At 38.6% G+C, this 16,049-nt stretch overlaps 1 protein-coding gene across 10 annotated transcripts in view; it reads right to left on the reverse strand.

The window, feature by feature from the left end:
• PHLDB2 (pleckstrin homology like domain family B member 2) overlaps positions 1-16,049 on the reverse strand; it is a 105,911-nt gene that overhangs the window by 58,231 nt on the left and 31,631 nt on the right. For 9 of the 10 annotated variants that reach the window (XM_054577320.1, XM_054577322.1, XM_054577318.1 and 6 more), the window contains exons 3-5: positions 8,718-9,101; positions 3,291-3,434; positions 1,881-2,018 (exon numbers count right to left, since the gene is read on the reverse strand). In XM_054577320.1, coding sequence (XP_054433295.1) covers positions 1,881-2,018; positions 3,291-3,434; positions 8,718-9,101 — 666 coding nt within the window. The remainder of the gene's footprint in view (positions 1-1,880; positions 2,019-3,290; positions 3,435-8,717; positions 9,102-16,049) is intronic. The other variant, XM_054577321.1, reaches the window with a different exon arrangement.

Raw genomic sequence — 16,049 nt, forward strand, 5'->3', positions numbered from 1 at the left:
CCTGTTTGAGTCTGGTTGTCAAGAATATGTAGTAACGTCATCTAGCCCAGTCGGTTTCCACTTCCCTCATCTGCTGGCATCTCTGACCCAAAGCCAGTTTCTGCCATTCTTTATACCACGTGATGACAGACAATAATCCCATCTTCCAAAACCAACTAATCCCCTAACAGCTGCAGGAGCTGATCCTATTCTTCAGGCTCCCACTGTGCCCTCTTCTTTGCATAGCCTCTATTGAGCCACCAAAACAATCATAGGAAGGATGGAGGTGACCCCCTTGCTCATCCCTGTCCACATTCCTGTTGTTCAACAGTACCTTAGTCTGCAGAACATAACACAGCTTTCTCTGGGAAATGAGACTCAGCATTGACGCAACTTACTTTACTTTTGTGTAGAATCTGATGCTAATGACAGACAAATAGAATTTGTAGGCCATACCATGTGTGGGCCATACAAAGATAAATAACTACATGGATGGCGAAGGCAGAAACATGATACCCATTCCTATGTCCCACAAGTTCTCTAGAATGGCATAAACAAAATAGTAGTGAGTCCCAAAACAAAGACATTTGATGCCTCCAACGAAAGTTTCTGTCTCAGTACAGAGCCTTTGAAAAGCGTGATCCTCCCATACTGCAGAACTAGACAATCAATGCTTTGACTTGGTTTTGAGCTGTTAAAGAAAAATATACCTATTACCCAAATGGGTTCTTTGTTATTTCAAAGTCTGGGGCTAGACGGAACATACATAAAATTTAATATGAAAAAGCTGTGCAGTTTAATCTTGACAAGCAGGAAGCCAAGATATTGATGTGTAGCTTTTAATCTGACTTCAATTTCTGACAATATCTTTTTGAGCTCATTTTCTGGCACCAAGATCAAATGCCCTTATTTATTGGTCTCAAACAAAGAAGGACCTATAAAAAGGAAGCCACATTCAGCAGAAATCTTTTCCACATATTACCAGTAGAACTTACTCAAACTGAACATTATTTTTCTTTTTCTCTACTTAATGGAGAACATGGAGAGCAAGAAAGAATGTGTTAAAGTTCATTTTTCTTTTTCTTTCCCAAACTGGCATTTTAATTTGTGGCATAGGCTTAGTTCAGCCATAAGTAACTCAGAATGTGAGCGGAGAGTGAGCAAAATATTTCCCAGAGAAAATAAACAAACAAACAAACAAACAGAAAAGACAACTACCCCCCCCCGCCAGATTCTAAAAACAAGTAATTTTTCATACTTTCCCTAGTAGATATCAACTAACTTTCAAGCCATGGCCTCAACTGTATAAACAAGACCTTTTCCAAAGTCAGTGTCAACTGTGCTTCACAGACGGACTTCACTGGGCAGTGTGTGGGGGTCTCCTGAAAACTGCAATGTGTTTTTCAAAGAGCAGCGCACTTGCACTGAAGACCATGGCAAGGCAAGGCAGGTGAGATGAATGGCTCTCATTCATCTTTTTAATAAACAGAAAAATGAAAAGAAATGAGGCAGCCATATTTGGACATGCTTAAGCCATTTCTCCAGGGCACCAGTGGTAAAGAAGTTCAGTAAGCGAAAGGAATTCTTTAAAAAACACAACAGAATCAGAAGAGCAGAATGGCTGATGAAAAAACACAATTCCCTCATCTCAAGTAGAAAAAGCTGACATGAATATCAGCTTGTAATTATACAGGCTCTCCTCTCACAGCATCAGCTGCTCAATACCTGACAGTTCTTAGTTGGTGACAACTTACCTCATCTTAAGACTTTTCTCTAGTACCACTGTCTCCAGGAACGGGACACAGAAATCCAAAACCATGGCAATTCATACATTTAGATCCAATGAAATGGGACCACCCTTTTGCCCCTAAAAACTGCACTCGAATAGAATTTTCTTTTACCTTGGTCTTTTCACCAACAATGTTCTTTTCCAGTTCTGCTATCTTCCGGTTTAGATGATCCAGTATCTCCTTCTCTTTCATCAGTTCAGTTGTTTCAGATTTCTGCTCTCCATCCAAAAGAGCACATTCCATGTCCAACTGAGGACACAAAACAAAGCCCAGAGGTGTTTCACCCTCAAGGAAATTCTTAGCGACTTACTTCAGAGGTATATTTCTAACAGCTACAAATTTCAAAAAGTAACTACTGTATCAGCCAGATTGTGGGGCCTACAGACCATTTCAGGAGCCCCTGTGACTGCTCAGGAGTCCTAGAGAAGAAAGCTGGTGAGCATAGAATATAAGAAAACTAATTACTTAATTTTTTCAATAAAGACCCCCTTTCTGCTTATTTCTCAAGGATATTTTGCCTATTTGCTTGCATTCAGGCTCAAGCATGAACCATCTAGGGAACCACCACGTCTGTCTTTGTTTGTCCCTGGAGCATGGGAAGTAAAAACTACACTCAGCCCAGAGTGCGAGCACTGCATTCCTTAGCCATGCCAGCAGGAGGGGCTTCCAGCGTTTGTGCACCAGCTGACAGGTGAGCAGCCCCCTTCCACATTTGGGGCTGTCTGCATCATCTGTGAGTATAGACATGCAGATCCTGCCTAGGCAGAATTATTTGCTCTTTCTCATTTCATGGAGGTAATGTAAAAACTGTCCCTCCCTTCAGTTATAGTTGTATTTCTGTAGCCAGACTTATAGTCTGTCTGTATCTGTCTCCTCCCTGGTTTGCAAACCTCTACAAAGCTGAGTCTATGTTCAATTCACACGTAAATCCCCCCTATAGTGCCAGCATGATACCCGATTCACAGTAAGCATGCTCAGAAAATATTTGTTGGATTTCAACCTGAACACCTAAATTCATGGTACCTCAGCTCACAGATGTGTAGAAAGTCAGAAAGCATATACAATAAATCCTTACTTAACATCATCATAGGTTCTTAGAATTGTGGTGAAATGGTGTATAATGAAACCAATTTTACAATAGGCTAATTGATATAAACAATTTACCATAGGCTAATTGATATAAACAAAAGTTCCTACAGGATCTCATTAATGTTAGCATGAAAAGAAGTTAAACAAAATGACGTTATTTGAGAACCTGCTGTACTAGTCACAACAAAGTCAGTTTATATATTGAGTAGATGAAAAATGGCTAAATATGTTTCTCTCTTCTTATTAAAAAAGAAGGAAAAAGAAATGTAAAAAGAAGGCATTTTTATCCTACATATATACCCACTGAACTTGACATATGTATTCTGTTTCCAATGCCTGGGCCTTAATGGGCAGCAGTATTTTTAAGCTAAAAACAAAAAAAAAAACAAAACAAAACAGGGAGATGGTAAAAAATGAACTCATGGTTTATACCTCTCTAGAAGATTCATCCATCTGGTCATTTATATCTTTGATTTTTTGTTCAAGTTCCTCAAGGTTGTTCAGAATTGCTATCCGGGCCTCTTCCATTGCAGCCAACTCCTGAATCCTTTGTTCCTCATTTATACCCTCTGGTGTCTGCAGTTAATTAAGACAGAAAAGAGATATTCACACTTCAATCCCAGGATTTCCCAATTGATAAACCAGCCTCAGGTCTAATGTTTCCATCTCCATGCCTATTTGCATTCCAAATGCATTCTTGATGGTTTAGTAGGAACTCTGCATTTTCCCACAGAAATGCTCAGCAATTAGGTTCTTGGCTAAGCTTAAATTAGTACACAGTTTAAATTTATAAATTCGTATCTTTTTAAAGCTGAAATAACTAAGAAGTTATACAGATGAGAAAACTGTGGTCCATGGAGATTGTAGTGACATCTCTAAGGTTATATACACAATTGGGCAGAGCAGAGAAACAGAATCTAGAAAAGACTTTGACATCTTCCTCAGGGGTCTCTTGGGCATGCTGGAGCCTTTCATTACAAACTCCACATCCCTCCCAGCTCTGAGTGGGCACATCTACAAGAATCTCCGGAATCTCTACCACACTGCCAGGTCCCACTGCTAAGGTAATCTGCAAATGAGCTTTCATGCTTATTTATTTTCTTTCCAACACAAGGTGGAAAAAAACAAGAGCACATCACACTTGGCCTAGTCTCACCAAAATGTTCCACAAAGTTAATGTTCAGGACAAAACAGGCTTAATTACTTCTGTGACCCCCCACTCCCCAAATTATTTAAAACTGGACTCAATAGTAAGTTATTTCATGCTTCACCTTTTGTGTTAGCACACTACTTACATCCTATAGGACCTTCTCCCTACATAATGTTTAAGACATTAACTTTCATGTCACTTAAAGGGCAAATGGCCTTTAGTGACATGAAACAAGACACAGGCCATCTTTCAAAATATTATTTCATGAAAAATTGTGTTCCTTAGCAAGAAATGAGAAAGTCAAGGGAGAAATCAAGTGAGAGAGGGCATACTTATACCCCTGAACAGTCATGACAGATACCCAGGGAAAAAAGGAATACCAATCATACACACAGCCAAAATATGGCTGCTTGCTATTTTAAGAAGAGAATATAGTGAATTGCAAATAGTCTCTTCTTTCAAAAATTTTAGGTTAATTATCTTGTTTATCACCAGGCAGAGACCAGTCTTTCTGTATGTCAAGGAATGCTAGTATTTTTAAGTTGTATTACTCTTTAAAAAAAGAAGTAATTTTTTGTATCAGTAAGTCAATGATTCTACAATTTCACAATTAGAAATTAAAAGTAGCAGCTCAGATAAGTAAATCATTGAAGATTATTCATTAATCATTAAGAGGAACATTAAAAGAAACCACTGAAATGTATCGTACCTCACTAAGTTCATTTAATTTAACAATCCTGAAAATAGCTTTAAGAAGATAGGCATCATGTTAATTCTTTATTCATATTCTTTATTCTTTACCCTACTTTGCTGCTCCTTAAGGAGACTCAATGACCGAGAAGTCACAAGTATCTCAGGTTGATTAGAACAAGAGTATGCAGACCTTCCAAGCTTTGACATTTAGCTTTATAATTGCCTGAAATCTGTACCTTATTGACTAATAAAACAACTGTGACCTTTTTATCACAATGAGTCTCATTGTCCTAATACTAAGGTGCCTGCTTTAGGGCCCGAGGAATGCCGGTGACAGTGACTGGCATTCCAAAATCACTGACGAGTAATCCTAGCAGGAAAGCCTCAAGAAGGCCAGTATCCTGTTGGGTCAACATTTCATATTAGATTTCAACTTCCAACATGTTTTAAAAATATCTCACTGGTGGAAGAAAAGCAGTAAAAGAGAAAGCAAAAACTGAACAATCTGCAAAACTATAAAGATAGATAATAGTGGCAATTATAAATATCTGTAAAGTTCAGTTTCAAGAAAATTTATCATAATAGGTACATTTCATAATAAATATCATCTAGGAATATCATCTAGGATACTGTTATTTATAAAAAAACAGTATCTTCAAAAGGTATTCTAAAACTCTGGTTTGTAATAGAATGTGATGAGGATATTGCTATCTCATTTATATCTAAATAAAGAAAATCAGTAGAGAGCCATGGTGTGGTGTCCACTGAATATCTTTAGTTTTATGGTGAAAGAGAAAGGTTTAAATTTAATCTCCCCAGAATTTTTTTAATTGTACTGGATAGGATTCCATTGAGAGTGACATGTTTTAATAAGCCATTACACATGTATGTGCACCTCAAATATGACATCTTGGAGGTAACCTGATACACACAGAGAAAGGGGAGAGAGAGTAGGAACCGACACTTTGCATCTGCCTCCTTTTTTTGTGGATCTCTCCTCTTGCAACCAGAGGCGGTTGCAAGTGTGAGGGCTGTCCACTGTCAACAGAATGATTACTCAAAAAGAGAAGAGTGAAAAATTCTCATCACAAAGAAAAACAAATTTTGGTAACTAGATGAGGTGATGAATGGTTTACAAAATTTAACGTGGTCATCGTTTTGCAATATATTTAAGTCAGGTCATTTACTGCACACCTTAAATGGTGTGGTATGTTAATTACATCTCAATAAAATTGTAAAAAAAAAATGGAGAAGAGTGAGCTACTTTTAACTTTCACCTCAGGCAGTGGTAGATATGTTAACAAAGTGAATTAAAATTAGCATACTTCCAAAGTCATCTGTATCTTTAAGTATTCGATAAAGCAAGTTCCAGAGTGGTAGATCTACAGTTCCTTAAATATCATTAAAAATTTTGTTCTATTTAACCAGATCAGAATGTTTTTCACATTCCTCTCTTCTTTGATCCTTAGATGGATGAATAACAAACACTGTACTTTGTTAATAATTCAGTGAGCAGATTACTCAAAGAGGAAGGGCATCTAAACAAATGGACAGAACTTTTTAAAAAGAGTCTTCTACTTCCTGTCTTGAAGTAATATATGTCTGTCTTCAAAATGTAATAAGCAAGCCCTGACTGGGTGACTCGGTTGGGGTGTTGTCCAGTACACTTTGGGATTGCGGGCTCACCCTGGACAGGTAACATTGATGTATGTTTCTCTCTCTCTCTTTCTCTCTTCCCTTCCCCTCTCTCTAAAAATCAACATACATATCCTTGGGCGAGGATTGAAAAAACAATGTAATTAACGAAAACACACTCCCTGGCACTCATGACCCCCTCTCTTGCACTCTGCTAAGCTGCTGTGTGGTAAGCCTGATGTCTGCTGTCTCTCAAGGAACCAGTCTTACTTCTCTTGCCCAGGGATGCTGCGCCAAGCTTCAGAGGCCTCCTATTCCACAAAAGCACATTTGAGCAATGAAAAACATCTGTCATGATCTGCTCATTTACATACCAGCAGCTTTCTTTCCATTGCCCTCTTCAAGAGGAAACCTGTCTTCAAAATGACAGTCCTTAGAGAGAGCTCACAGCTTTCCACCGTGACAAAACTAGCAGATCTCCATGAAGGAAGAAATGTGAAAGGATTTACAATAAAAAGGTAGCAAAGGATCTCTGAGAAAACACAATGTCTGATGACAACAGGTCAAATTATCAAATGATGGATCATTTACTTTGCCTGGACACCAGCAACTCTTGATTTTCCTCCCAGATCCTAGTTTCTAACATTTGCATCTTTCGAGCAATAGAGACAGATGTTCATTTAGAGTTCCTCTCCACTGAGAATTAGTAAGGCAAATGTGGTCATTAGAAGCAAGAAGGGATTGAACAGTCCAATGGTCTTGATGTACACAATTGGAGAAGTGAAGGAAGGTACGGATTTCTTACCAGGAACATTCACATTTTTTTTAACAAGAAAAATCTTGTTGCAGCCAAACAAACAAAAATAAAAACAAATACATAAACTCCCCTGAATAAATACTCCATATAATAAACTACCTCCAGAATTTAGCACGCCTTTCCCTTAAACAATAAGTATGTGTCCTTCTCTTACAACAAAAATATAACTGATGTGTCTTTTTTATTTTTTGTTCTTTGGCCATGACTACCAACAATCTCAGAGTTGCACTTAATGGGCAGAGTTACTTAAATATGTTAATTAATTAGTCTTATTTATCCTTAAATAAATAAATTCTTGTGATTATGGTACTAGCTTTTCCAGTATCTGGTTTTCCTTGTTATTTACTATCTTGGTGTTCTAGTTTTATTGTAATAAAATATTTACTTTTAATATCTTTTATTATATACATTCTTAAATCCTTTCTAAAAAACAGGTAAGGAAATTTTTTTAAATTTTATAGGAAAAAAAATTCTTAACCTGTGTGGAAAAAAAAACCCACCAAAAGATTTTCCTTGAACCCCATTTTAAAAATCCTCAAATTTGAAGATACTTTTAAGTCAGCAAACAACCAGAGGACTAAGTAATAATTATGATGACATACTAATCTTAAACTTTTATACTTCAAAAAATGTCACAAAGAAAGTCAAAAGTCAAAGTTACCACTCATATCAAAAGACTAATTTCATTACTATAAATATGTATTACTCAATAAAAACAAGACATTTTCAAAAAATGGGTGAGGAACATGAGTGTGTCAAAGAACAAATTAACAACTAAAAATATGAAAAGATGCCCTCTTCTATGCATATTAAAAACAAACTAATTAAAACACCTATTAACTTAGCACACTGAAAATTTTTGATAATACATAGCCATAGCAAGTGTATGGAGAATAAGATGTTCTCATAAAATAAACTGTTAGTGAAAGCGTAACTTTGGAGAGTATAATTTGGAAATACTGATTTAAGTGAATAATATCCCAACTCTTTGACCTAGCAATTCCACTTTTAGTAAGTGGTCCTACAGATAACATTTGCTTAATTGTGTACATATATACCCTAGAATATTGGCTCCATGTAGGTTTTATTAACCAAAAACTGGAAACAACTTTGATAGTATTTCCAAACATAGAACACTGGTCAGCCATTGAAATAAATGAGGTAAAACTGTGTATAGTAATATGCAAAGATGCTCAAGACATTTAGGCAGGGGAAAAAATGTGTATGTATGTGTGTGTCTATGCCTATAATATGGCTGTATATGCACAGAAATATGAGGAAAGCATGCAAAATGCTTTAACTCTGTTTATCTCTTCAGTGTACAACTAAGAAGGGACAGAATAAAGAGAAACCTTTCTTTCTACTTTCCTGAACTGCTACATTTTTTTGCAGTGCCAATTTGTTACTTTATAGTAAACATTACACCTTGCTAATTACCTTTTAAATGGAAGCTTCACTGAAAACATTTTGGAAAACAAGCATGATAAAGCCTCTAGTCTCTAGGCCAATGCAGATGCATAGTCCTAGGCCCTCAATCCCAGTCTCTGTGCTCTGCCTTCTTTACCTTTGGTAGGATACTTAGGTAAGTGGCCTCGTTGGAAGCTTTCAGAAAGGCCGAGGGGGGTGGTGGGGGAGTCCGGGTGAGGTCCCTGAGCAGCTCCTCATTCATGGCGCTCCTGGGGGAAAGGAAGCTGGCACTGCTCTGACTGAGGCTCCTGAAGGCTGTCAAGTCCGCATCATGGCCAGAGCCTTTCTGGTGGCACCTGTATCTGACATCGGGGCTCACCAGGGCTTCGTCAAACACAGACTCCTCATCAGAGAGCTGCAGCTTCTCAAGCTCCTTGTTGATTTTCTGCACATCCGCCACCGTGGTGCCACTGGACGTGAAACTGTCAGGCTTTGAGTATTCAGCACAAAGGCTGAGGATGGTCTCCAGACGCTGTCTCTCCTAAAACACAGAGGAGGGGAGGTCAGTGAGTTTGTGAGATCAGAGACAACTCCAAGTAGAAAGACTGAAGAGGCTGGGACCACCGGTGATTGCACCCCACACACAGACCCACAGAACCGTGGCTGGTGATGACTTCCCCTCATCTCTAATGGATGCATGTAAGGATCCAGAAAACACATGGGTTAACAATGTCTGATTTTCCTCCCAAACTCACTTCTGGGCTGTCCCCTTCCTCTGTATATCCCAGTGCTGACCCTAGCACGGAGCAGCACTCAGTAAGCCTTTTGTTAATTTATCATTCTCCAAACACTTGAAAGGTTTTTTTTAAATCTCCATGTTTTAAGCTCTTCATTCCCCCTTCCCTCCCCTAACCTATCTACCTTCAACAATATCTAACTCTTTCATCACTATAGATTTAACATATGCCTTTAAAATCAGTTCTCTAACTTCCCATAGCATTATCATTATCTTGTTACACATACAAAAAGAAAAATGTGACTTTAAGAATTTTTTAATTTAAAAGGCATTAAGTAGGTCTTCGGTTTTTTTCTTGAAATGCTTCAAAATTTTCAAAACATTTTTATGTCTTATCACTATGTAAAGGTATTTTCCACCAGTTTCTCATGTAAGCAATTAAAATGATAAGAAGGTGGGAATGTTGCATAAAAATGAAGAAAATTTTACATCATCACAGAAAGACATCAATGTATTTCACATTCTGAGATTATTAAATCTTTGATTTATCTATCTGTAAAATAAGATGACAGTTCATTTGTTTTTTTAAAAAAATCAGTATACTCCACTGATGTCTATAATGGTACCACTAACTGGCACTCACCAAATTTCCCATGTAAAACAATTAGATAAATATGATTCCTGACTCTATGTAAATTTACTATGTATTTGTGAACAACAGGATATAATTTACGACAACCCTGTCTGGGTTGGGGAATCTCAATATCTTCACCTTAATTCTAATGCCTTAGTGGAAAGAAAAAATAAAATAAAATAACAAAAAACATCAGCTGTGACTTCACCTACCACATTGACAAGAGAATTCAAAAACCTTCTAGAGAAAAGCATTTTCCAAACTGGTTATCAGTAACAAAATAGAAAAATTTTAAACAGCTCTGGGCTGCTGTTTTCAATTTCTAATTGCAGCCAATCTATAAAGACAAAATTCTGAAGGCAGTTTGCTTTTTATTAGTCAAAGGAATTATCAAATGGAAAAGTCAAACAAGTATAGACCAACATAATTCCTTGGTTTCCATTAAATATATTCATTAAATGACAAGATAGAAGTCATTTAAGTTGTATTTGACTTTTACCTGTTGTCCAAAGCACTCCTTCAAATCCCCCACCCCCCCGCCAATGCAATAGCTTGATCAAAAGGACTATTAAACTGGTTGCTATAAGCCCCCACCTCCCTTTCACTGTCTGAACTTCTGGACTCCAGCTGCAGCTCCGTCCTCATGGCCTCTCCCCACCGCAGGCACTCAGAGCCACACAGCCTCATCCCAGGCGCTTCTGCACCCTGTCGATCCAGGAGCCCTGGTGCCTATTTATCTCCACAGCTGCCACCAGCTGCCAAGCCCGACCCACCTCAGCTTTATGGGGATGGACTGCAGGGAGGGGGTGGACTCAGCATTCATTGTCTCGTTTTAAAGTTCTCCAACAATCCAGAAAAACATATACTGGAATGCGCAAAAACAACCTGTAAGGGCATGTGTGTGGAAGGGGACAGGAACGAGATGTTGTAATTTACCCTTTCTCAACAGCATCTGCATTACAGGTTAATTTACAAAGAAAAATGTTCTTTCTAACCTGCAGGAAAACTAAGTTGAAGCATCTACACTCAGTCTTTACTAATCTTTCTGGATCCTAGTGTGTATACTATGTGTATATATAGTGTGTATATTAGCCTGGACATTAATTCCATTTGGGATTTTCTGGACGTTATCAATTTCCATTTACCAGACTTCTAAGGAAGTGTGGTCTTCAAAAGCATAAAAGGTACTTCTGCTTAGCCTGTAATACATAGCAAAATTCCTCCCACATCTACTTCCCAAAATAGTTTCTTTTGCTGCCAGAGCTATTGCCTAATTCCAGAGGGAATAAATGATCCCAGCCTTAAGATGAATGCTATTTCAGAGAGTGAAACACAGCATTCAAAGGCTTGTGCACAGGAAGTTAGGTCTCCTGGTATGTGCTTCTCTCTATTCTTATCACCCCATTCACAAGCCAATCTGCCCAGGGTCAAATCTCTCTCTCTCTCTCTCTCTCTCTCTCTCTCCCCCCCCCACACACACACACACATACACACATGCACACACGCACACACGCATATACACAGCACTGCTGCTCACAAGTCTATAAGAAATCCAGGCCATGCTGAAACACACAGGCACCACAAAAGCAGCACCAAAGAAAAATGATGAGAAGTACATCAGAAGAAAGTTTTCAAGGCATTTCAGAAAGCACTACAAGAAGCCTTTTGAGGAACTGCTCCAGACCAGGACCCTGAGAAACAAACAGAATGCTAGTAATAATTATGCTGGAACATCAAGCACAAACTGGGATTGGAAAACTACCTAAAATTTGGTTTTCCTTGGCGCTTCGCCTGGCAATGTGCTGAGTTGGGAGGCTACCCTCCTGGAGATCTTTGATTCCCATCACCTTTCCAAACCAGCATTCTACTGTGCGTCCTCCTGAACAGCCACCCGAACAGAACTTAACCATCTCCATGGTCCGAAACACTGTGGCTAAGGTCTGAGAAAGCAGGTCGCTTTGAGTCAAATTATTTCAAGTATATTTCTATTTTCTTCCCTCTCCATTTTCTCTTTCCTCCATCTCTAGGCACCATCTATATCAAAGCAAGCTTTGAAAAGGACACAAAATCTTAAGAAATATATCTTGAGAAAATGGTGTGCAATTCTTTCCCTCCGGTTTAAAAAAAAAAAGTTGTGGACTGAGTGTACCGTTTATGAGCTTAGAACTTTTTTTCCTGCTCAGAGGACCGTGTCTGGCCTTGCCTCTCTGCAGTACACAGCCCTCATCCAACTCCTAAAACCACCCAGTTTCCTTGTAATCAATTATAGCCAGTCTAGGCCATAGGACTGTAAATATAATGCAGAAATAAATTATGCAGGAAAACCAACTGTTGATACTTATGCATAAGTGAAATCTTTTTAAAAAATCCTCCTGTTATAATATATTGTGTCATTTATTACATAAAACAGAAGATCAATCTTTAATGGTTAGATATAATTTAGCTCAAATGAGATTATTTTTAATAATATTAAGAGGAACAATTGTAACTGGGAAGAACGACTTTACTTTTCTCTACTGTTAACCCTAGAGAGTCACTATCTCCATAATCTTCAATTCAACAAAGATAATTTCAGTTATTTGATACCCAGTAGATACCAAGATGTGCTGGAGATACCAAGATGAAAAAAAGACAGCATTTCTACCTTCAAAACTTTAACAGAAGGCAAAAGTGAGTAATCAATTAAACAAAACAGTGATAACAAAGGTTTACAGAAAATGTATGGGTTCATGTATGAAGAAATACATAAAAATTACAGAACGAATTTGAATTGAGTCTTGAAGAATAAATGAGTCTGTGTGTCTGTTGAACAGGAGGGTGGACAGGACATTCCTGTAAAGGAACAACATCAGCAAAAGCACAGCCATGGAATACCACAGTGTTGCTCGGTGATCAGCAACTACAGTACTATGTAGCTAGAGAGATGGAGTTCTTCATAGGAAGAGAGATGAAGTACCTGCAGGGAAACAGGCCAGCTTTCTTCCTATCTGTATCAGGACTCAAGTGATCCCAATAGCTTTAAACAAGCTTTTGGAATAAATTCATAGGGTACACCAGAAAGAGTCAAGAGACTGTGGTCTGAAAGTGGATGGCAGAATGAGAAGATCTGGACTGACGGCAAGGGAGCAAAATTTCTAGGATCCCATGAACAAATTCTCATGTCTTAAATTAAGCAGCTAAAACTTTTTTTGAGTCTACTTGTTTTTAGAGATAAATCCCTTGGGATAGTTACTGGGGCTCCCAAGATCAGCGCTCTTCCTGGACACAGTATAACAGTTCTTCCCTTCCCTATCCCCAAATCAGATGCGACTGTCAAACTTTCATTGGCCAATGAAATGTGAGACGCAATGTGTGTGACTTCTGCCTGAGCGGCTGTGCATGACTCATCACACGCCTTGCTTTGCCATGGCAGAGTGACAGAAAGCGCTGGCTCCATCAGCCTGAACCCTGAGTGAGGAAATGTGGAGCAGAGGTTTCATTCAACCCATGTTGGTCTTGCAGTGTGAAGGAGAAATAGGCCTATGATGTTTTAAGCCTCTGAGATGAACACTTTTCTTTTCTTTTTTTTTTAACCCCCACAAAAGTCCACTATACCTGACAAGTCTTGCTTAATTTTAGGCAGGTAACTGGCCCAAAACTTAGAGATGAGGGACTTGGGAATTCCCCTAGATGAAGCTGAGTTACTTATTATGTAATAAAGTACTTAGCTTTGCCCAAAGAGACGTCTGGCCCTTGCTGATGGCTTCTGGAAGATTACGTAATCTCTGTCATACCCCAGAGGAGGTGTTTGTTAGGGCAAAGTTGGCTGCACCTGAAAAGCGTAGGGTAGAGGCTGGCCACTCCAGAAAGACCAACCATGTGATTTGGTGTAGAGGATTTGGGTCACGGCGCTATCAGTCAACCTGGAGACAGAGACTAACCCCATGGACAATCAATCAATCATGCCTATGTGATGAAGTCCCCGTAAAAGCTCTGGACGCTGAAGCTCAAGGAAGCTTCCTTGACTGACAATAACTCAGGGTATTGTTACATACAAATGTGGGCAGAGGAATGTACTCTGACTCCACAGGAAGAGGTAAGTGGAAGCTTCACACTTGGAACCTCCTGACTTGGCTTTACATAGTTTTTTTCCTTTGGCTGATCATTATCTGTAGCCTTCTCCTGTAATAAACGATAACTATAACTATAATTATAACAGCTTTCAGTGGATTCTGTTAGGTCTTTCTAGCAAATTACTAAACCCAAAGGAGGTTTTTTGGGAACTCCTTGAACCTGCAATTGGTGTCAAGTGAAGGTGGTCACGTGTGGAGACAGTGACCTTTAATTGCCCTCACATATACCTAAGCATTGCCTTAGTTCTTTTTGTTTTTTACCATTTTAGAACAAATGATCTGATTAAGAAATTATATATATAAGTAAAGAGTTTTTATTGTTTGGTTTTACAAAGTATCTTCATGGAAGTCAGTTTAATAGCTAAGAATACTTTATTTTATAATCTGTCTGGGAAGTCCATGTTCTGACTTGTCAGTAAAATGCTTTATTCTGCCACCCTTGTCTAAGTAAATGTGTGTGTGCGCCTCAATAGAAAGACTGAGCTGAAAAGAGGTCTGCTGGACAAATGAAAGGGTAATGGTTTGGTATGATTATATCTGTTCTGGATGCAACTGCAAGTTATTTGGAGAATTGCTAAAAATATGACAGCTACTGATTGATAAACATTTGTGATGTGCAGATTACTAATAGAGTATGGTAGCATATACACCTATCCTCCATCTATAGTAATGGATAACTGTGTACTGAGGGAGACTAAGACATATACAGATAGACAACATTTACCACTCAGTGATTTTTCAGTACCTAAAATATATTCACATGAATATATATTTCACACACACACACACACACACACACACACACACCCCTCCCACACACACATGGGTATATATATTCTAAAATATACCCAAGATATTCAAATATGCAAAACATACTGCCTGAGGAGGTCAAGGCCAATCTGTGTACACTCCCTGAAGTTCCCTCCCGTATCTGTCTTTATCTATTTGATCCCCCTTCTTCCTCGTATCATAGTGGTTAAGAGTATGAACTCTGGAGCCAGACTGCTTGGGTTTGTTTTTTGTTTGTTTGCTTGTTTAATATTTTTTATTACGTATCAAGTTATATCTTAAGCAAATCATAGAGAGTGATTATAATGATTCTGTAATTAAAAACAGGATTCAGTCTGATGGCCAGGATTCTGGACTTGCTGCTTTTGTTTGACCATTTGCAAAATGAGGAACTGATTTTATAATACTTCTTTAGTACATAATTTTTTTTGGTCTTTTTAAAATTTTATTTTATTTTTCCTGGTTATGTTGCTACCTGTGTGACCCTGGGCAAGTCATTCAGCTTCTACATGTCTTAGTTCCTCATGCAAAACACAGGGGGTTACTCCGGTGTTTTCCTTATAGGGTGGCTGAAAGGATTAAAATACATAATATAATATATGGCAGACACTTAGAATGGTGTCTGGGACAAAGTAAACACAACATGTTACCTAGGAGAGTCCCCGGGCTAAACCCTCTGCCTGCACCATTGCACCCATATGCCCTCACACTGTCCCTGTGGGATGTCACAATTATCCACGCTCCTACACTTTTATTTCTTCACTGTTGCCTGCTTCCCCTCTGTCTGAAAATGTACTTGACCCACTCAAAAATAAAGAACAAATTATCTTTATCAGATTACTCAGTACATCTACTCTTCCGCTTCCTTCCCTTCCTTCACATATCCACCACCACCACACCCCCAAGTGCCGAGGAAGTTGCTATCGCTTAAACATCACTCCCCATCACTCCCCGCCCTTGGGAATCTGGAAGAGTGTGTTCTGCCTGTGTGCAGGTTGGGAACCCTGTAAGAGATGGGGCACCTCCCATTTTTCTAGGAAAATTAGGAGTAAAGTGACCAGAAATAGAATAAGTGCTTCGTAATAAATACATCAGGATTTTTTATGAAGGAAGCTCAGTGCTGCTCTCAGAAATCTTCTCCCTATAGATTGAAAAAACACTCGCTATAAAGAAAGGAAATTCATGTGATCACTATAATCATAATTTCCACATAGCATC

The sequence above is a fragment of the Pteronotus mesoamericanus genome, unplaced genomic scaffold (genome assembly GCF_021234165.1).
Source record: "Pteronotus mesoamericanus isolate MK-2021 breed Mesoamerican mustached bat unplaced genomic scaffold, CSHL_Meso_final contig_42, whole genome shotgun sequence".
Classification (NCBI taxonomy): Eukaryota; Metazoa; Chordata; class Mammalia; order Chiroptera; family Mormoopidae; genus Pteronotus; species Pteronotus mesoamericanus.